Below are 23186 nucleotides of genomic sequence, written 5' to 3' on the forward strand. Positions count from 1 at the left end.
ATTGAGACGTATAAGATGATGAATGGGATGGATAGGATAGAGGTGGAGAGACTCTTCCCGCTCAAAAAAGACAGTAGGACTAGGGGGCACAGCCTCAAGATAAAGGGGAGGCGGTTTAGAACGGAGTTGAGGAGGAACTTCTTCACTCAAAGGGTGGTGAATCTCTGGAATTCTCTGCCCGTTGAAGTGGTGGAGGCTGCCTCGCTAAATATTTTTAAGAAGCGGGTTGATGGGTTTTTGATAAGAGAAGGGATTAAGGGTTATGGGGAGAGGGCGGGAAAGTGGAACTGAGCCACGACACAGATCAGCCATGATCTTATTGAATGGCGGGGCAGGCTCGAAGGGCTAGATGGCCTACTCCTGCTCCTATTTCTTATGTTATGTTCTTATGAACAAAAAGCGCGATTTACTCCAGTTTTCAAAAGAATTCAACACTTAATCTTTTGGGAGAATCGCGTCCCCCCCTCCCCCCATGTTCTCTTCGCAACTTATTTTCCTATCTATCATCAGAAAATTTAGCACTCTCAGTTTTCTGTAGTCTAAACAATTCTCTATTTATGTTAATATGCTCTCCCACATGTCATTAGCTCTTACCTTGAGTAATAACCTTTGATGTAGCACCTTACAAATGCCTTTTGGAAATCAAAGTATAGCATATCCACAGGTTCTCTTTTATCCATATTGTTTACACTTCCTCAAACACCAATTAATTAGACAAATATAGTTTCCATTTTATAAAGCCATTTGACTTTGTCTGATTACGTTGAGGTTTTCTAAGTGCCCTGCTGTAACCTCCTTAATAATAGATTCCAGCATTTTCCTCTGATAGATGTCAAGCTAACTGGCCTTTAACCATTCACTACTTTCTAATCTGATGGGCGCTTTCTAGAACCTAGGGGATTTTGGAAAATGAAAACCAATGTATCTACAGTTTTAGCAGCCAAAAACATTTTAGGTTTGGTCACAAATACTGGGTTCACAGAATTCAATCTAAATTATATCAAAATTTTAATTACTTGCTCTAGTCCTATTTTATAAGATACTTCAGCTAAGCACAGCATTGTAATACAGTATAGTTTTTCTTTAAGGCTAATTCTGCATTTATTAGGATTCAAAGTTAACTGCAATAGGATTGTGGATGTACAATTATAAATTCCAAGACAATCATCAGTATCTACAGCATCAATGCTTGTTTCTCTTCTCTCTGTTAGGATTGAGATGGCCACTTTCAATGTTAAGTTTAGATAACCAAATAATTATTGAACTATTGAGAACTTTGATATGACCTACTTCCAGGGTTAAGGTAGTCCTTTTTAAGGCAGATGGTTGCCTACCAAACAACAATTACCTGCATATCCCATTTACTTGAGGAAAGTTTTATTGAAAAAAGTTCATGTGACTTATATTATACTACAATATACTATGTTTAGTTCTTGAACCACAGAGATTTGAATTTGAAGTTGCTTTATCTGTATTTTTTTGTAACAATTTACCTTTTAATAAAGGTTTCCCATTGGGCTCTCCTCTACTAGAAAATCCTGATCCTCGTGGGCAAAGAGCTTTGTAATCACTTGTGCCTTGTTCAGGACATCTTTCACAATCTGGTCCCCAAGCAGCTCCAACAGAACAGCAGCAAGCATCAATGCGTAAACGGACTGTTAGAGGTTGTGTACATTCATCTTCATCATATTTTATGTAACAGCGCTCCAAACGAATATCTGACAAAGCAAATGTCAATGAAGATTAATATTAAAGTGCAAATTTGAAATATAAAGAAAATTCTAGATGAATAAAGCTAATGCTTCAGGTGAATGACCATTCAAATAGTGCCTTTAAGTCAGAAAATTGTGGGTTGAAAGTCCCATACCAGAAGTTAAAAAGTGAAATCAAGGCTAACTCTTTTACCCAGTTCTGAGAGGACTGTTGGGAGGCACCATCTTTCCAGTATTGATATGCTAAGTGGCCTCCTTCTGTGTGTTTTAATGACTCTATAAAGTGATTGAAGCGCTTATATGGATCCGGTCTCACAATAAAACACACTGTGCCTAGACACAGGGCCCTGATTGATGGGGGGGCTCCGTGCAGGCCTGTATACAGCAACAATCAGTATACAGAACAATACAGTGTTCTGAATTTGCTGGCAGACTCAAAGACACCCTGGCACCACCCACTGGGTACCCTGGCACCAGGCAGTGCCAAGAGGGCAGGGCCTGAGGGGCTGTGGTCAGAGCCAAACTGGGGGTGGGGGGAAATAGGAGGGGAGGGAAGGGGGAGAAACTGGTGGTGGAGCTCGGCAGCCAGGTCCAGTCATTTTTTTTGGGGGGGGGGGTGGCGGAAGAAGGTGAATGGGCAGAGGTCGACGATGTCAGAAATGGGATGGGGATCTGGGCTGGCAATGTCGGGGGATGGGGGTTGTGGGGGTAGTACATGTACACTGGCCCCCTCGGCAGTCTGATGCTGAGGGGGCCTTCTGTTTTTCTGTCCATCGGGTATTTAGTTTTTTTCTGGGAAAATTGCAGCTCATATCTTGGAATACGTTCTTTAAATTTCTTGCAATCAGCAGCTACATAAATTAAACAAAGTTTAACAAACAAAATATCTGTCTGGTAAAATAGTTCCTGCATTATTTCTTTTCAGCAGTTACAACATTTAGTTAAACAGAGTAAAAGGTCTCTCAGTTTAGACATGTTGCAATGCCGACAGACTGCCAAATGCAATTTAATAATCTACCCACTGTGCATAATTAGGCAGATTTTCCATTCTGCACATTACTCTGTAATTGACTGTTTCACCAATAGTAGCAAATGGGTGGTTAAAGAACTTCCTGAAAACATATGGACATTGAAAACTTTCAGGTATTATAAGGAATTAATTGGAAAATATTTACGCTCAAATGCATTAATTAGTGAAACAAAATCTGCATTTTTATTAAACATAACATACTTCAATTATGGCATAATTCTAAAAAACCCTGCACAATTGGAGTCGAGATATGCCACGCACTAAAGTTTATTATAGTATCATAAGTAAGCTTACATTAACACTACAATGAAGTTTCTATGAAGATCCCCTAGCTGCCACACTCCAGCGCCTGTTCGGGTACACTGGGGGAAAATTTAACACGGCCAGTGCACCTAACTAGCACATCTTTCGGACTGTGGGAAGAAACCTGAGCACCGGAGGAAACCCATGCAGACATGGGGAGAATGTGCAGACTCTGCACAGACAGTGACCCAGCCAGGAATTGAACCTGGGTCCCTGGTGCTGTGAGGCAGCCATGTTAACCATTGTGCCACCATGCCACCCTATATATGAATAGAGTTGTGATACCAACATATTTGGCTGAAAAATATGGTCTATACTTACCAATACATGTGCGTCCACTGCTGTCCAGGGTCATACCATTAGAACAGACACACTTAAATGATCCAGGTGTATTCAGGCAGTCAGCATTGGTGCACACCCCAGGGAATACTTGACACTCATTTACATCTTTAAAGAAATAAAAAATAATTTCAAACAAAAATGTCAAGCTTTTCAAAAACAAAAGCCGACATTATATTACACAATTTGATAAATGTTTTGCATTATGTAAATATAAACATTTAAATCCCAAGTAGATTAAAAAATATAATCCGGCTAAATAGCTAACAACCTGAAATTATTACTAGAGTATATTCTGATTTAACTGTATTCGACAAATTATAATATATATGTCGGTGACCACAAAGCTTCCAAACTCATGAGCAATGTCTGTTTATGGTGCCAATCACAATGAAATATGTTTCTATTTAAGTAAGTTAGATAATTGCTTAAATGCTCTGTGCTCTTTAAGTAATGTAGAAGGCATTGCAAATAGACATTGGCTAGGATTATTCACAAATGTACTTGAATCTGTATAAATGTTGTGTCCTATGAAGAGAACTCCGTTCCCTCAGATCCAGCACTAAAATACTCATCAAACCAACTAACAAGGGTGATGTTGTTGTTGTCTGGCATATCGTCCATCTACACAAGGACAGAAAGCCAACTTTCGAAATTTGCTCCTGCCTGCATTGGACCATAAACCCAGTACGAAACATCAAGTCATTGTATCCATAACTGTCACTAATCCCATCTTCTCTGTAGAACTTTCCTCTACATTCTCCAACCTTAAAAACCCTTAACCCCAAACAGCATGTTTCCACCTCCTTCCCAAAATTCGTAACAAGACTGTCCTGGTAGACACTAGGTTCAACCTGCTCTTGTCCACTGAGCTTTAACTTTATGTTAAACTCTATCTTTTTCCTTCTTATTCAGTCTGTTTCTATCTGCATTTGTGATTCTACCAATGATTTACGTCACAACAGTTTCTTTGACCTGTCTCCATAATTCTCCCTTCATTTAGGCCCCACACTCCAGCTTCATATCCTCTCTAGTTCTTTTCATTGAGAACAACAAGCACGATATTGGCCATCTAAATTTCTCTGTTCTCGTCACTCACTACCCGATCACTCTCCGGATTGGCAATAGTTCATTTTCTCAGGTCCAACCCCAACAATGTTATCAAATCTTCTGGAAAGGGTGGTGCTGTTGTTGACATGAAATATTAACTCTTTCTCTCTCCCTATAGATACTCTGCCCAACCTGTTGAGTATTTCTTGGCCTTTTGGCTAAGATCAAGTGTAGTGTCGACATGCTGCGCTTGGTTGAAGTCATTAGGTTACATTTCAGCTTCATTTGAAGCAATTTTTAAAAGCGGCATCTCAGCCTTTTGGCTAAGATGCAAATGAGATCAAGCCTTGAAGGAGGAGCTATGCCTACTCCAATCAGCTTGGACCATGTAGATCAAGCCCAAGACAGGACGTCTTGTCAGCTTGGATCGGGAATGTCTCAACTTGTTGAGACTCTGAATTGGACTTGATTGGATTACCTGATCAGTCATTTACATCTTATATGTTTTATTTAAAATTTCCACAGGTCTGAACTGTACCCATATGTTTTAGTCACTTTTTGTTATTGATGAATTTATATTGAATTCTAGCATTTGGATTTGAGAAATTGCGATTGATGTTAGAAGGTACATAGAAATTTAACATAGAAGTAACCATACCCTCACAGATTGTTCCATTCACTCTTGTATATCCTCTAGGGCAGACACTGTCTAAAAAGAAAACAATTACTTCAATAATTATTTTTTAAACCAAAAGTGTAACAAAGATGTGTAACTGGCTTAAATTACAGGAAAGTATTGTCCTTTTGGTTCAGCAGAAGAATTGTGTAATGTGCATCATTATATTTTTTTCAAAATGTAAGTTATATTTTGGTTTGTAATTTACAAACTCATGAGGAAAGCCAGCAGCTTACAAATGGAAATAATTCCATCTTTTAAGAAATGTAATTTTTGCATTTGAAAATGATCATTTGAAAATGAAAATGAAATTGATCATGATTTTCTGATCAAAGCTATTTTTTACTTAATACAATAGTCTAAAGTTAATTTATACTGTTGTGTACTGCAACTAAAAAAAGATGGAAATAACTTATATTTAGTTATACCACCATGCTGGCAATAAAAATCTGAATGAAGATTGAGCTAATTGTTTTACTATTTTATTTTTTCAAATCAAATACATTTATTCAACAGTTTATTTATTAGTCACAAGTAGGCTTACATTAACACTGCAATGAAGTTACTGTGAAAAATTCCCTAGTCCCCACACTCCGGCACCTGTTCGGGTACACTGAGGGAGAATTTAACATAGACAATGCATCTAATCAATATGTCTTTTGGACTGTGGGACAAAACTGGAGCACCTGGAGGAAATGCACGCAAACATGGGGAGAACATGCAGACTTTGCATAGACTCCCCATGACCCATGTCGGGAATTGAATTTGTGTCCTTGGCACTGTGAGGTGGTAGTCCTAACCACTGTGCCATCCTAAGATAGATGATAAATGAGTTGAGAAATATACAAAATGATGTTATGTTAACACACTTAGGGCAATAGATGGAAGACTGGCTATTCAGGTGCTCATGTTAACATATATGCCACAAACCTCCAACCGTATCGCAGCTGGGATGCTCCAGCAGTGTTGTGTGAATGGAGCTTTGATTGAGTGCCAAGTTCTTTATTCTCACTGGCAGGTCAGGAATAGATGAGATTGGAGAATCCCACCTGTGCAAAAAGGGCTCGGGTGAGATTTTCTGGTTTCGGGATGAGCACGGTTGGAAAGTCCTGCCCGAGGTCTGTGGATTGCTCTCCACATTCTTCAACAACCTCAGTGGAGGCAGTTTACGCGGTCACTGTGGTGGGGCCTGGCAGAACCAGAGAGACTAGCAACACAGAAATCGATGTGGCATCTTTAAAGGGCAGCAGAGCGAGAATTCCACCCCCCGCCCCCCCCAAGCAGCAGGGCCTCCCCTTCACTCCCAACAAACGGAAAAGTTTGTTGGGAGTGGTTCAACCCTAACAATGTTATTAAATCTTCTGGAAAGGGTGGTGCTGTTGTTGACATGAAATATTAACTTTCTTGCTCCCTATAGATATTCTGCCCAACCTGTTGAGTACTTCTGGCATTTTTTGTTTTTATTGTATTAATACAAGTCTTTAAATATGTTAATATTTGACATAGTACATATTTGACATGGCACTATTAACACAAGTTGAATATAAACAATTTCAATGCAAAGTAAATTATTTCAACAGATTGGCATTTATTAGAAACATGATTACCTATTTTACAAGGAATACATGGACTTCCCCATGCTGCACCCAATGTTGAACAGCACTGCGACTTCAGTGTGGCACCATTGATATTTATTTCGCATTGTCCACCAATGTGTTGCAACCAGCAGGTACCTTTAACTGTTTCTGTAGGGGAAAACAATATTATAAATGAAAATATTGGCTTGGCATAATTTCTTTCAGGTAACTGGGTCAGTGCCAGAGATCTGAACGTTTCCTGAACTTTTAAAAATGTATATTAACAGGAAAAATCAGCATTCATATAAAACTGCCTTACAACTGCAGTCATGAATTAATGCTTTATTAAAGTTTTTCCAATCTTATTCAATGCAATATGACACTTGTGATTCAAATTCCAAATTGTAATTCTGAATTTCTTTCATAATTGATTTGGGCAACAATTGTTTACAATGGACAATTTCTATTTTCTACAAAAAGATACAAAGTATTTCAGATCAGGTGACATTTTTCCATATTATTCTTACTCTATTATTAAACTTTTCATGTAATATTATAACATCGAACTAAAATCATTTCCCCTCAAAATCTTGCCCTTTATAGCAAATTACCTGCAAATTCCCTCCTTCTGAGCTCAAAACCAACATAGGGAACGACCTTCATGGCAGATAGTTCATCTGAACCAGCAACATAAACGAGCAGTTTGCAGATTGGATACTGCTCTGTGAATGGCTCACTTCCAACTCCCTAAAACATTTTCACCACCTACAAGGCATGTCACTAGCGCTACCGAATGATTCTTCCTAGATACACGCAGCTGTAACAACAGTCAAGCAACTCGACACTATCCGGAAAAAGCAGTTTGCTTTTTTGGGTCCTCATCCATCAGTCTAAATATTCATCTCCTTCACCATTGCTGTACTGTGGCTACAATGCGTACTATGTGGCTACATGTATTCGTCTGATTAGCAAGTTTGCAGATGATACTAAGGTTGGCAGAGTTGGGGAATAGTAATATGTCCTGCTGAGAATACAGCAGGACATAGAAAAGAGAAATGGCAGATGGAATTTAATCCGGACAAATGTAAGGTGATGCCTTTTGGTAGATCCAATTCAAGTGGGAGCTATAAAATAAATGGCAACATCATCAAGAGCATAGACACACAGAGAGATTTGGGAGTTTAGATCCACAGAACCTTAAAAATGGTAGCACAGGTGGAAAAGGTGGTGAAGAAAGCATATGGCATGCTTGCCTTCATTGGACAGGGCACTGAGTATAAAAACTGGCAAATTATGTTACAGTAATATAAATATTGGTTAGGCCACATTTGGAATGTTGTGTCCAATTCTGGTCACCGCACTACCAGAAAGACATGGAGGCTTTGGAGAGAGTGCAGAAAAGGTTTACCAGTATGTTGCCTGGTATGGAGGGTGTTAGCACTGAGGAGAGATTGAATAAACTGGGATTGTTCTCTCTGGAAAGACGGAGGCTGAGGGGCAACCTGCTAGAAGTTTATAAAATTTTGAGAGGTATGGATAGCATGAACAGTTGGAAGTTTTCCCCAGGGCAGAAATGACAATTATAAGAGACACAAGTTCAAGACAAGGATGGGGAAGATTCAATAGAGATGTGCAGGGGAAGTTTTTTTTTACAGAGGGTGGTGGGGGCCTGGAATGCATTGCCAAGTGAGGTGGTTGAGGCAGTTACGTTAGCCACATTTAAGACTTATCGTAATAGGTATATGAACAAATGGGGAATAGAGGGATATAAGCACTTGGTCTAGCTAAGACAACGTGATCAGGCAGGTTTGGCAGGCCAAAGGGCCTGTTCCTGTGCTTACTGTTTTTTGTATCTATCTGATACACAGAAGCAGAGCATTAAGACTTCTTCAGCAGCACCTCTCAAGCCCCCAACTTCTGTCACTTAGGACAAGGAGTTCCCTTCAAGCTCCCTTCCAGATCATTCATCATGCTGACTTTGAAATATGTCACCATTCCTTCAGAATCCTGAAAAGTCCCTAACAGCATTGTAGGAGCATCTTTATTACACAAACTATAGAGGTTTAGGATCTGTTTTACCCTTGTTTCAGTGCATTTCCTGGTTTTGCGTGACAATCTCAGTATGAGTGTTTCAATTTTAACTCTGCCTTTTTTTCATCCCAAAGGAGTTAACAATTAATAGTGACATTATTTCAAATTAATTTGTGCAGTACAAAATTGAAATATCTAATCTTGATAAACACATTTACATGCCAGTTATATTTCTCATCACAGCAGTTTAATAGTATATTCAGTTTGGAAAGAATGTGTAGAATCTTTTATTCTTAGCAGTACAAACTCACAGCTAAAAGCTGCTGCCAAGGTCATAACTTAGCAAGTGTAACTAAGCGATAATCTGGAGCAGAGGTTTTGTGGAGAATTAGTTTTTTTTTTAAACAAATAGCTCCATATTGCTTTCATTTTTATGAAAAAAAGTTTGTTAGGAGCTTCTCCATATTCAAACATTTTCATATTTAAGTGGCATATTCAAGTGAAAAAAGCTTTACTGCATGCTAAAAAAGGAGAGAGATTTAAATGGATGTACCAATGCAACGAGTCCTTGATGCATCAAGAGTACTTCCTGGGAAACACTGGCATGAATAGCTGCCGGGTACATTCTTACAATCTCCATTTATGCAGGGATTTGTCTCACATTCATTGATATCTGGGAGGAAAACACATACATGTTATTCAGCTGCGAAGTCACATTTAGTGCACAATTCTCCCTAAATATTTTTAATCAAATAAATTTGACAAAAATTACACTTTCAAGCGTAGTTGCCTGCTATTTTAAGGGTGGTTCCAATTCAGTATGAATAATATGTCTGCATTCTAGTGCTGCAGTGTGATTTCATTTCACTAATCTATTTTCTCTAATAATCCTTTACATCAGATGCCCACGCCAGCACGGCATATGGAATCATACTCTCAAAACTCATAACTCCTCAGTGAATTTGTAAACTGTAATTAGTCAAAAGTTGTTTGTCAGGAGTTTGCGAGAGTTAATATAGCTGCAACATTATGGAACTGATCCTCATATGAAGACGGGTTGCATAGACCAGGTTTGCATACCCTTGAATGTAGAAGATTAAGTGATGGTCTAACTGATGCATTTAAGATGAGTAAAAAGTTTTGACAGGGTTTCTTGAGCAAAACCATTTTTTTCAAAGGGACAGTCCAGGCAAATAAAATTTGAGCTGAGCCATTAGGAAAGAATTCACACAGAATATGTATAAATAGGAGTAAATTAAATCTGGAACTCTCCCCCGAAAGATGCTGAGGGGTCAATTGGAAATTTCAGAACTGGGATTAACAAGTTTTCGTTAGGTAGTGTGTTGGTTAAGGTCTAAAGGTGGGTGGATCAACTTACTTCTGAACCTGTATGTTTGCAAGTTTTTGAATTTTCCCTTTGCTCTTGAACACCCAAAAAATTCCCACAGCTTCTTCTGGCAGCACAAATCTATATGGTTACATATTCTTCTAATACATACAGGAATACAAGTCACCAGTTAAATGCAATTGAAGCTTTGACTATTTTAATAATGAGCAACAAAATAACCCATCTATTCTGTCTTGAATTAAATTGGAGAGGGCTGCTTATTGATCAGTGTTACTATCCTTTTCTAATTTTTCTGATTGTTCAGTTTCCGTTCATGGGGCATTGGTGTAGGACAGCTGACAGAGGTACAGACAAGTTTAATCCTTTTAATGCCAACGGCTTTCTGCCGCAAATTATACAGGAAATACATGTGATAACTGAGGCTGAATATTTGTTCTTTTTATTATTTGAAAACACTAGAGATATTCAGAGCCATAAACAAAGAATTATAATACAGTTCTGGCAAAGATATGAAATATTTGACAAAATTTGCAGAATATTGTGCTCACCTGTTTGTTAATAAGGTCAACATATATTCAAGACTGCCTCAGGAATGATCACAGTCTACGCGAATAGTCATTCTTAAGCAGGCAGCAGAGGAAGGAATAGGATAAAGCTTACAACTGACTTTGCCTCTCGGGGAAAATTTAGCCGAAGTTTTGCTCCTCATCACCATTGCCATCTGAAGGAGCATTTGTGTTTCTAATGCCATCAGCACTAGAATAGCCAAATGACATTCAATTGCTGGCTTTACACATTAAAATGGTCATTTGGGTAAGATATCAAAATATGCCTTATGCCTAAGGGTATTCTAGCCACCGCATTAGGGTAGGATTCTTTAGATGCTAGGGAACAGAATGTTGCTTGACTTCTTTTTCCATTTGTAATTATTTATTTTCTTATTCTGATTTTCCAGAAGAAAGTTCAAATTCTCAATTTTTATTTTGGAAGTTCCTTACATTGAGCACAGAATATAAGTGGTAAGATGGTTGCTTAGTTACCTTAAATAAAAGTTATTGCATTTTCATCAGTGAAGAGAGAAAACAGCTGCTTGAAAGTGATAGCGGGGGTGATTCTCCCATCCCGTTGCACTAAAAGATTAGTGCAGCGGGCTGGGAGAATTCTGTGGTGGGCAATTCAAGGAGTTCATGTGGAGATCGCGCCCTGCTATCATCTCCGGCCGCTGGATTTCCGGAAGCATCTGCTGCAAGCTGGAAATTGGCGGGGAGGCATAAACATCATTTAAGTGGTCATTTGAATATAGTTTAAATAAGATTAGTGGGCCTGAGACTACAGTCTCTAGGTCCGCTAGACCCCACCCGCCAGAGGGCTTCACTCCAATAGGGGTTACACACTAGTTCCCCACTAATGGGGAATCAACAACCCAACACCACTGGAGTGAAAAGAGCGGGGGAAGGGGGATGGGGGTAACTGGGGATGCACAGAGAGTTGGCCAACAGGGGGAGGTGCCCCCTGGACATTGACATCTGGGTAGTGCCAGTCTGTGCTCCCTAGCACTGCCTATGAGGCAAAATGCAAATGCCCAAGGACCACCATGGCACCTCCCATCGGGCATGGGGCAGTGAAGGGCAGGGCCTAGTGGCAATTGGTGAGGTTTTGTCACCACTCTGCAGTTGGGATTGGAGGAGGAATCTGGGAGCCAGCTATCAAGATGGGCCAGCCAGGAGGATTAACACTGCACAGGGGAGTGAGCTGGCGTGGTGGGGCTAGCCAGCGATTGCGCTGGCCAGCGAACGGGAGCCTGGCAGTGCAGGGCCACTGTACATGCTCCAATCTTGGCACTGACAGATTGGCACATGCCCAGTGGCCTGCTCACTGCGTTGATTTCAGTGTCTCCAGCGGGAATAGGGCCCGTCCCCTGAAATTTAATGATACTCACACTGGTGACCTCTGCAGTGCACAGAGTGTGACAGATTCTTCTCTAAACTCCCAGTGAAAAAAAACAGCATGAATTCCTCCATTACTCCAGTTGTATGCCCACAAATTAATTATAGCAAAATAGAATAAAGCATTTGAATTATTTTGCAATATTGTGCTAGCAGAAGAAAACAATTTGTCATAAGAACATAAGAAATAGGAGTAGGAGCAGGCCATCTAGCCCTTCGAGCCTGCCCAGCCATTCAATAAGATCATGGCTGATCGGAAGTGGATCAGTTCCACTTTCCCACTTTCTCCCCATAACCCTTAATTCCCCTGTCTATCAAAAACCTATCTACCCATGACTTAAATATATTTAGCGAGGTAGCCTCTACCACTTCAACTGGCAGAGAATTCCAGAGATTCACCACCCTTTGAGTGAAGAAGTACATTCCACACAGCACAACGAATATGCTACAAAGCATTTTTTTCATAATCTAGTAAAACATCTTTAAAATTCTCTAGAGATATTAGTTTCAGAAATTTGTTGTGATCAAAATTGCAGGTTTCCTAAAAGCTTTCCAGAATTCTGCTTATTCTTGTAGGATAGTAATCCTACACATTTGCTGAGATTTTGCAACCCTGTTTTCAGCGGGCATGAATGGTGAGGGGGTGCAAAATATCACGAGGGTCCTAAAGTGCAATTTACTGGGTGAGATTTGTCATTCTGATTGCCCAATGACAAAGATGATCCCGACATTGAGGTTTAATCATCTCGTCAGCAGTCAGTACAATTGTTTTGCTGCAAATGCTATCTCTTTGCTACTGATTGCAAAATTCATGTTATGGAGTTCAAGTTAAGGACATGTTAAATCATTTACTTTGGATTGAACAAAGAAAAATGTGAATACATTTTTTTAAATGTTGAGGGATCAGGATCAAAGGACTAGATTTGGGTGGCCTTTTGCAGAAACAGGTATAAAAAGAACAGCTATAAAAGTCAAAAGTCAAATTCACACTTCTGTTGACCTTTTGTCTTAAATTGGTCAGAATATAAAACTGAGGAAAATATCCTTCAGTTCTACAGAGCCCTGGTCAGACTCCTCAATTTGGAGCACTATGTTCAATTCTTTTCCTTTATTCTTCCATGGGATGTGGGCATTGCTGGTAAGGCCAGCATTTGTTGCCCATCCAGTTAGGTCAATTCAGAGGGCAATTAAGAATCAAACACATTGCTATGGGTTTGATGTTACATGTAAGCCAGACTGGATAAGCACTGCATTTTCTTCCCTAAAGGACATCAGTGTTAACATATCTCAGACCCTTTAAAATGATATCAAAGCTTAAAGTGATCAATTATAAAATAGGTTCCAACATTTAGTTTGTATTCCCTTAAGATTAGAAGATTGAGGTATAATCAAATTAAAATCTTAAAAATTTTAAAGTGATTTTAATAAGGTAGATATAGAGAAACTACTTCTGCTCCTGGGGACAAAATCATACAATTAAGCTCGGCATTTAGGAGTGAAATCATGAACCACTTTGTCCACATGGTGTAGCAGATATCTAGAGCTCTTACCTCAAAAAGATTGTGAATGCTGGTTCAATTTTTTCAAACCCAAAATGGATACATTTAAAACAATAGATTTTACCTTCACAGGTTTCAGATTCAGGTCTAAATACATATCCCTTTGGGCAGGAACATGTATAACTCCCAGGTGTGTTTCTGCAGAGACCATTGTCACACAACAGACTATTAATGGAACATTCATCGATATCTGAAAAAAATTTAGTGTTAAAAGAGTAATTAATTTTCATTTCACTATTGATAACTTAACATGAGATTATTTTTCACATACAGTGAAATTAAACTGATTTTAAAACAGCAGAACCACCCATTGGGATGATGCCTCCTATATAACATCAAATAATGTACTGTACGAAGAGGTAAAAAATCTGTCTCACTACTCCAGATAGATAGAGGTTTGGATAGAGGTTAAACATCTTCTAATTACATTACTTTAGGTAGGGTAGATGTAAGATCTGGTTGTTGTTCGTCCATCATCATCAATGAGGACCTCGACACCATTAGTCATTTTGAGGCTGGTTGCGGTGCGTCTGAAGATGATTGATCAGGCCAATTCGGGCACGGAACATCCTGGCACATTCTGGACAGACTTGCGTAGACACTGTAGTTGTTGTGCTGGTGGCTCTGGACTTGCGCAGTTCGTGCTTAAGTTGTACTTCAGCAATACACCTTGCTTCGTAAGCTTGACAGCCTTTTAGATGAGATAGTGCCAGGGAGGGTGGTTTTGTGCCAGCGTTTCCCAGGTGGTCGTGTCTATGTCAAGCAACTTTAGGGAGGCCTTGGGTGTGCCTTTGAAACGTTTCTTTTGCCCTCCATGTGAACGTCTTCCGGCAGAGAGTTCCCCAAAAAGGAGCTGCTTGGGTATGCGCTCATCTGACATACAGATGACATGACCTGCCCACTGGGTCTGCGCTCTCATCAGCAGTGTGTGGACTGATGGTAGACTTGCTCTGGAGAGAACTTCAGTGTCTGGTACTTTGCCTTGCCATCTGGTGCGTAATATTCTGCAAAGACAAGTCATGTGGAAATGATTCAGCAGTCTTGCATGCCTTCGATACACAGTACACGTTTCACAGGCATATAGGAGGGTAGTGAGTACCACAGTGCTGTAGACCTTCAGTTTTGTTGCTGGGCTGATTCCGCAACGTTCCCATACAGTGGAACGCAGTCTACCAAAAGCAGAACATGCCTTTGCCATTCTGCAGTTGACTTCTGTATCAATAGTCACTGCTTGGGAGAGGGTGCTGCCAAGATAAGTGAACTGGTCCACTGCCTGTAGTTTCTGCCCTTTGCTTGTGATTATGGGTTCTGTGCACAGTGCAGGAGGAGCAGGCTGGTGCAAGACTTCAGTTTTTTTAATGTTGATGGTGAGTCCAAAGTTGTCACATCCTGTGGAAAATTTGTCCGTACTGACTTGCATCTCTGGCTCTGAGCCAGCAAAGTCGATGCCGAGTCATCGGCAAAGAGGAAATCTCTCAGAACAGTCTCTTTCACTTTGGTAGTAGCTTGAAGTCTCCTTAGGTTGAAGAGCTTCCCGTCCATTCTGTACTTCAGGCTGATTCCAGCAACACTGTCCTGGAAGGCATCATTCAGCATGGCAGTAAACATTATGCTGAACAGTGTGGCTGCAAGCACACAGACCTGTTTGATGCCATTGGTGACTGGGAATGCCTCAGAGGAATCTTCGCCATCCAGTACTCTGGCCATCATGGAAATGGCGTACCATCTGAATTTGTGGGGGCAGCCGAACCTTGACATGATCCTCCACAGGTCTTGTCGGTTGACAGTGTCAAAGGCTTTCGCAAGGTCAACAAAGGTTGTGTAGTGCTCGTGATTCTGTTCCTGACACTCCTCCTGAAGTTGGCGCGCAGCAAAAATCATGTCAATAGTCCTGCGACCTTTGCAGAAGCCACAGTGTGACTCTGGAAGCAGGCCCAGCTCCAGGTGAGTGACCAGATGATTTAGCAGGACTCTTATGAGGGTTTTTCCTGTGGAGAGCAGCGAGATTCCTCTGTGGTTGTTGTATACTTGCCGATTGCCCTTCCTCTTGTAGAGGTGTACGATGGAAGCATCTTTAAGTTCCTGAGGAATGGATCCTTGCTTCCAAAAGGACTGGAACAACTCCGTAAGCTTCTTGATAAGTACAAGACCAGCTTTGTAGATCTCTGAGGGTATGGCATCTACCCCTGGGGCTTTGCCACTGGATAGCTGGCTGACAGCTTTTGTGACTTCGGCTACTACTGGTGGGTTAACCATGGTGCTGTTGATATCAACCTGGGAATCCTGTCTATTGCTTCATCGTTAGTAGATGATGGTTGGTTGGGGACAGCTTCAAAGTGTTCAGCCCATCTCTGCAGGAGCTGAGCAATGTTTAGGGCACCTTTTCTAGCCCCTTCCTCCTTCTATGGAGGTGAGCAGCGCATTCCTGAAGAGGACTACTCAGTCGCCCAGGTAGACGCCAAGTTTCATTGCTGCTTTGGTCAGCGGAAAACAACCATTAGACCTGAGCCGCCTGTGTGCAGATCCATGACTACAGCTCCCAGTATATCCACACCTGCTGCTTCGTCGCTCACACATCGCCACAGGACTTCAAGGGTTGAACAGGACATTGATGATGATGATGGTGTCAAAACTAGCGCTTGATTTGGATTAAAGTGAGGGAGAGTTGCTCAGCGTCAGCCTCACTCTCTTTTCCCAATTCCCACCTAGACCCAGTGGCAAGACAAGAGTCAAAACGGCTGGAGATGGGACTAGGCGCAGTGGATGACCAGGGCATCTTCTGTATCTTGTCCTGCTCTTCACGTTCCACGATGCTTGTACAGACTGCCTTCTTGACCATTGGACGTTCCATTGGTCTTGTCCGCTCAATCTGCCGGAGTCTGTCTTCACATGCTGGGATAGACATCTCATTATCTCACTGAGGGTTGAAACCTGTCGGCTACCCTCACCTGGTTTAGTCGGATTGTTGAAGTCATTGCCCAGGGTGTGATCACTAGGTAGTGTAGTCGTAGTATCTGGTATATGCACAGTGAATGTGGGACTAAGTACAGTGCCACCCTCACAGTGATATACGAAGGCATATGACCCAAAGCCAGACTCAGTCTAGAGGTGAACACAGATGTATAATTACCTACAATGGAGTCAGCTCCACACTTTCATCCTCTACTGTATTAATGTATATAGTTAGGCTTGAGGGGCCAGTTGGCCTACCCCTGCACCAAATTCATATATTAGCATATTCCATATAAACTACATCCACCGCTCTTCCTTCATCAATGTGTTTAGTCACATTTTCAAAAAAACTCAAGACTTGTAAGACATGATTTGCCTTTAACAAAGCCGTGCTGACTACTTTTGATCATACTATGCTTCTCTAAATGTTCATAAATCCTGTCTCTCAGGATCTTTTCCATCAAGATTATGAGACACAGGATTTATGAACATTTAGAGACGTATAGCATGATCAAAAGTAGTCAGCACGGCTTTGTTAAAGGCAGATCGTGTCTTACGAGCCTGCTTGAGTTTTTTGAAAATGTAACTAAACACACTGACGAAGGAAGAGCGGTGGATGTGGTTTATGTGGACTTCAGCAAGGCATTCGATAAGGGCCCCCATGCAAGGCTTATTGAGAAAGTGAGGGGGCATGGGATCCAAGGGGACGTTGGTTTGTGGATCCAGAACTGGCGTGCCAGCAGAAGGCAGAGAGTGGTTGTAGATGGGTGTTTTTCTGCAAGGAGGTTGGTCACCACTGGAGTGCCCCAGGGATCTGTTCTGGGACCCTTGCTGTTTGTGATTTTTATAAATGTCGCGGATGAGAGTGGAGGGATGGGTTGGTAAGTTTGCCAATGACACGAAGATTGGAGGTATTGTGGATAGTTTGGAGGGATGTCAGAAGTTGCAGCGTGACTTAGATACGATGCAAGACTGGGTGGAGAAGTGGCAGATGGACTTCAACCCGGATTAATGTGTAGTAGTCCATTTTGGCAGGTCAAATGGAATGAAGGAATATAATATTAAGGGTAAGACTCTTAGCAGTGTGGAAGATCAGAAGGATCTTGGGGTCTGGGTTCAGAGGACTCTCAAATCAGCTTCGCAGGTAGAGGATGTAGTTAAGAAGGTGTATGGTGTACTGGCCTTCATCAATCGAGGAATTGAGTTTAGGAGTTGGGAGATAATGCTGCAGCTGTATAAGACCCTGGTCAGACCCCATTTGGAGTACTGTGCTCAGTTCTGGTCGCCTCATTACAGGAAACATATGGAAGCCATTGAAAGGGTGCAGAGGAGATTTACAAGGATGTTACCTGGATTGGGTGGCATGCCTTATGAGGAAAGGTCTTTTCTCCTTAGCGAGAGACGAAGGATGAAAGGGGACCTGATAGAGGTGTATATGACGATGATGAGAGGTATTGATCAGGTGGTCTCTCAGAGGCCTTTCCCCAGGCCTAAAATGGCTACCACAAGAGGACACAGGTTTAAGGTGCTGGGGAGTATGTACAGAGGAGATGTCAGAGCTAAGTTTTTCATTGAGAGGGTGGTGGGTGAGTGGAATCGGCTGCTGTCGGTGGCGGAGGCAAATTCATTAGGGTCTTTTAAGAGGCTTCTGGATGAGTACATGGGACTTAATAGGATTAAGGGTTATAGGTAAGCCTGGTAGAGATATGATCGGTGCAACTTGTGGGCCGAAGGGCCTGTTTGTGCTGTAGTTTTTCTATGACTCTATGATTAGCATATTATTACTGCTGTTAATAAAGAATTGACGGTTAACACACCCAAGACTATGAAATTATGACTATAAATGATATTTTATAATTTGGATGTGAAGTTGAGCATGTTTGTTGCAGGCATTGGAATCTTGAATTGCACCGATACCGGCTAATGAACATTTAAAACTTTTTGTAAGTGTGAATTAAACACTCAACAGCTGTTAATATGACATTAAGTGTATATTTCAGTCAATAACTTTATTGGTTTTGCCTTTGGAGTTGAGAACGGGAGCATAGTGGTTATGTCAAAGATCTGTTGTTTCTTATCACTTCAATTGCTTGTAATAATACAATGCACTATCAATTTCCTTTTTTAAAGCCATCACAGAATTGACTTAGATAGCTTTCCTCTCAATTCCTTGAATGTTACTGAATCCAATTCAATTAACTTCTCTGTGTCTCAGCAGTAAGTAATTCTGTACATTTAACTTTCTGCATTTGATCTAACATTGAATTAATCATTCTAACCAACTCTTCCTGATTGAGATCCTGTGTAGCTCGTTAATGATTTTCCATCTCATTGGTGAAGACGATAAACATTTTTTTGTTCAGTTTAGTCAGGCTAGATGCTCTCTAGAGGGTGCTGCTTTTTTTCAGATTACTAGTAATCTAGGCCCATGGATTCATGATCCAAAGAAAAAATTCTCCCTAGCCTACATCCTGTTCATGCTTTTCCTCTGAACTTTCCTCTTGCCAGATGAACATATTTTTCTTTCTGATTCACTCTCGTCAAGTTTTACCTTTGTAGAGAAGCTCTGTCAATATTTAGCCTATCAAGTCCCATGTTGATCACAGTTGTCTTGCACACATTATCAGCCAGCTGCAAATCATCTGTCAGTCCCATGCACATGGTCATGACATTTCTGCTTACCATTCAAAAAGTTGTCATCTTCTTTCATTTGTTAGCCTGGTGCAATGAATTTGGACTGTATGTCGCGTACAGATGCTGAAGTCTAGTGGGACATGTTGATCCCCCATATTGCTGGAAATGGCCTGTAGCATTTGTTTTCTAAAGAACTCATGTTACTTGTAACTGCTATCACCATGTTGTCTCAACGGTCTGCAGCAAAACTGGAGTATCCTCTCAAAGGTACTCCAGTCCGGATTGCTTAAACATCAGAATCCCTCTCTCTACCTCCTCGATTGGTCCAAAGATGGTTTTAATATCAAGCAATGGAAGAAATGGATGAAACCATACTCAAATGCCAGTCCAACCTCCAAGGCAACAACAACAGCCAGAACCAGTAGAGTCTACCAGTCTTATCACAGATCGGCAAGCCAAATGTGGAAGGGTTATAAAGGCCTCCAGACTGCATGAACCTCTAACCTCACGGGTTTGACCAGGGGAGGATGGAGGAACAAGAGTGTTGCTAACATTAATACTGTAATAGCAGTAATATTAGAGGACCATTAAGGTTGTAACAATAAGGCAAATGTATAAGACTTATAACAATGTAGAGCATTGTGTTTGGCACTGGCTTGGTTGCAGCACTTGCTGAAAGATTTAAACAACTGCATGTCTTGGAACTCCACTCCAGAATTTTATCAGGATTTACTCCTTTAGCCTCCAACTCTTACAAGTTATCTCCAAGGCAGTGGAGCTATTCTATGGAAGGGAATTTGTATTAAAGCCAGAGCGTATCCTCATTCTGGTGGGCCTTCACACTGCTGTCTGGGAGCCAAACTTCCTCCAAGCTCTTCTGAAGCTTTAACCTATGACTATAAGGGACACAGTGTATGTGTGCTGTTACAAGGCAGCAAAACAGAATAGAGGACTTGCTAATGGAAGGCTATATTTTGGCTGGGACATATTTCAATTTGGTTCTTCTTTTTGCATGGATGCTAGCCAACAATATGCTCTAAAAATAAGCAGCAAACCAATACAAAAGGAAGTGGGAAGCATGCTAACTCTTCTCACCCACACACTAAACCCATCATATCGATCTGAAACCAGGGACCATGAAATTAAAAGTTCAGAAATAAGTTAGAGAAAAATGTTTCATGCTTAAATGTCAAATTGCAAACTATATATTTCTATCACTGAGTTATAGTCGAACAAGTATAAGAATCAAGATCAATAACTACATACCCTTTTTGACCGAGTCATTTTGATTGAATTTCTAGTGTCCATTTTTTTTACATACATACCCACACATTTTTTCCCAGATATGTCAACTTCGTAACCAGAATTGCAAACACATCGGTAGCTGCCACGAGTGTTCTCACACACGCCATTAGGACAAATATCAGGATCCAATGCACATTCATTGATGTCTGTGAAAACAAGGATTTGTCACAAGAGAACTTCCTTTATTTTTACAAGAATGAATTAAGAGAATAAAGTAAATGCGGTATAATACAAAAATTAATGTTCTTCAGATGCCAAAAAGAATCAGAATTTATATTAAAAAAGTGTACATGAATGTGAGATATTGCTTTTGAAATTCTACTGTAAAACTGTTTAATTCAAAAATGTTGAGATTTTAAATTTAACATTTTTCATTGAGCCTGTGTTAATGTACAGCTATCAAGCTGGAGTACAGTATGTATAGCAATGTTGTACATTGTATAATGTTGATAATTAAAATCACATCATAACCACAAGTGTGAAGGTCAAAAAACTTAACAACATTATCTTAAACCCAAGATATGATATAACATGAAAGAGCATGCAATAGAATACATTATGAAATAATAGCTTATATGAATAAACATGTTTTCTTTAGTAGGAGTTAGTTCATTGAACAGTTACCTCTCCCATCACTTGTTATACCAGGTCCACTGCTACAAAGTGCATGATATTCAGCTGTGGGAAAATAAGAAAAATTTTACAATACTTTCAGGATAGTCATAAGCATTGTGTCATCATATTAGCTTCCAAGATGAAGTGACATGTCCAAATATTGAATTAAGCTCCAATTACTTTGTCTAACATATCTCAATTTCAAATTCCAAACATACTCTCATCTCCTGTACTACTGTGATATTCCCATTTCTTACACAAGCCTATAGATTAACTGGGTGGCATTTCTTATTTTTACTGATCTCTTGGGATTTTTGTGTTGTGACCTATCAGTTTCTAAAAATAAGTCAAAGTTCTCACTCGTTTTGCGTTTGGTCATTCCAACTGAGACAGACAAGTTAACTGAGTTGGATTCAGTAATATTCAAGGAACTGAGAGGAAAGCTATCTAAGTCAACTTCTGTATTGCTTTAAAAAAGAAAACAGATCATGTATTGCATTATTACAAGCATTACAAACAACTGAAGTGATAAGATACAACAAATCTTTGACAATGCCCTCATGGAAAAACATAAGTGAGGGTAAATAGCAAGTAAAGCAGATTTGAAAGATCAAAAACAAAGGTCATTTGCCCTTTCAAAATAATATGAAGAACTGGATTTTGCCCATTGACATTTGATGGGACTTTTCCACTGGAAGTGCCTGTCATCCAACAACCTAAAAAGAGCAGCGCCCTCTAGAGAGCATCTAGCCTGTCTAAACTGAACAAAAAACCATTTATTGTCTTCACCAATCACATTGAAAAATCATTAACAAGCTACACAGGATCTCAATCAGGAAGAGTTGGTTAGAATGGTTAATTCAATGTTAGATCAAATGCAGAAAGTGAAATGTGCAGAATTACTTGGAATTGATTGCATGCATGTATTTATGCTCCATGGGAACCTACAACCATCCCATGTGATGTAATCGTATCAGTACAGTTTACTATTCTTTTCTTTATTTTGTTTACTTTAGACTAGCCAAAATGCTTCTATCTGTTGTTAGCCTTCAACAATAACAATTTACATTTTATGGTATTTTTAACATAATAAAGTATCCCAAGGCATTTTGTAGGAGCATGATAATGCAATACTGTCATTAAGGCAGATAATCCACAGTGTGGTTAAAGAGTTAGATTTCATTCAAACACACAAGTTAGAAGCAGAAGTGAGCCATTTTGCCCCTTTAACCTGCTCTGCCCTTTTATAAGGTCATGGCTGATCTGATTGTGGCATCTACGTTCCTGTATCCCTCGATTCCCTTAAATACATGAAAGGAGGAAAGCAAGGTTTAGGGGAACTTCTCAAATCCTTGGGTTTTGGGTGACTAAAGGCACAACACTAATGGCAGAGTAAAGAAAATCAGAGATGAAGAGACCAGAATTATATGAGTACATCAGAGAGTTATGACAGTGGTTAAAGAGATTGTTGAGGCAAAGTAGGAATTGAAAACAAGCAGAAGAATTTTGAAGTCGAGGCATTGATTGACTGTCAATTATGTTGTTCATCCGTCGTCATCGATGAGGACATCGAAATCATTAGTCATTTTGAGGCTGGTTGCGGTGTGTCCGAAGATGACTGATCAGACCAATTCGGGTACGGAACGTCCTGACACATATTGGACAGGCTTGTGTAGACACTGTAGTTGTTGTGCTGGTGGCTCTGGACTTGCGCAGTTTGTGCTTCAGCAATACAGTGTACAGTGCATGAGGAGCAGGCTGGTGCATGACTTTAGTCTTTTTAATGTTGATGGTGAGTCCAAAGTTGTCACATGCCGTGGAAAATTTGTCCATACTGACTTGCATCTCTGGCTCTGAGCCAGTACACAAGGTGCAGTCATCGGCAAAGAGGAAATCTCTTAGAACAGTCTCCTTCACTTTGGTAATAGTTTGAAGTCTCCTCAGGTTGAAGAGCTTCCTATCCACTCTGAACTTGAGGCTGATTCCAGCAAAACTGTCCAGAAAGGCATCATTCAGCATGGCAGTTAACATCATTCTGAATATTGTGGGTGCGAGTACACAGCCCTGTCAATTAATGCAGGTCAACAAGCTCAGGTGTGGTTGTTGGAT

At 40.4% G+C, this 23186-nt stretch overlaps 1 protein-coding gene across 2 annotated transcripts in view; it reads right to left on the reverse strand.

Moving 5' to 3' along the window:
• The window catches only part of LOC145360729 (fibrillin-1-like), a 407592-nt gene that overhangs the window by 151281 nt on the left and 233125 nt on the right, over positions 1-23186 (reverse strand). For both annotated transcript variants that reach the window (XM_080216108.1, XM_080216109.1), the window contains exons 17-24: positions 21087-21140; positions 20483-20608; positions 13636-13761; positions 9272-9391; positions 6718-6855; positions 5093-5143; positions 3367-3492; positions 1494-1718 (exon numbers count right to left, since the gene is read on the reverse strand). In XM_080216108.1, the coding sequence (XP_080072234.1) occupies positions 1494-1718; positions 3367-3492; positions 5093-5143; positions 6718-6855; positions 9272-9391; positions 13636-13761; positions 20483-20608; positions 21087-21140 (966 nt within the window). The remainder of the gene's footprint in view (positions 1-1493; positions 1719-3366; positions 3493-5092; positions 5144-6717; positions 6856-9271; positions 9392-13635; positions 13762-20482; positions 20609-21086; positions 21141-23186) is intronic.

Source organism: Carcharhinus amblyrhynchos, chromosome 32 (assembly GCF_965287045.1).
Source record: "Carcharhinus amblyrhynchos chromosome 32, sCarAmb.v2.hapA, whole genome shotgun sequence".
Lineage (NCBI taxonomy): Eukaryota > Metazoa > Chordata > Chondrichthyes > Carcharhiniformes > Carcharhinidae > Carcharhinus > Carcharhinus amblyrhynchos.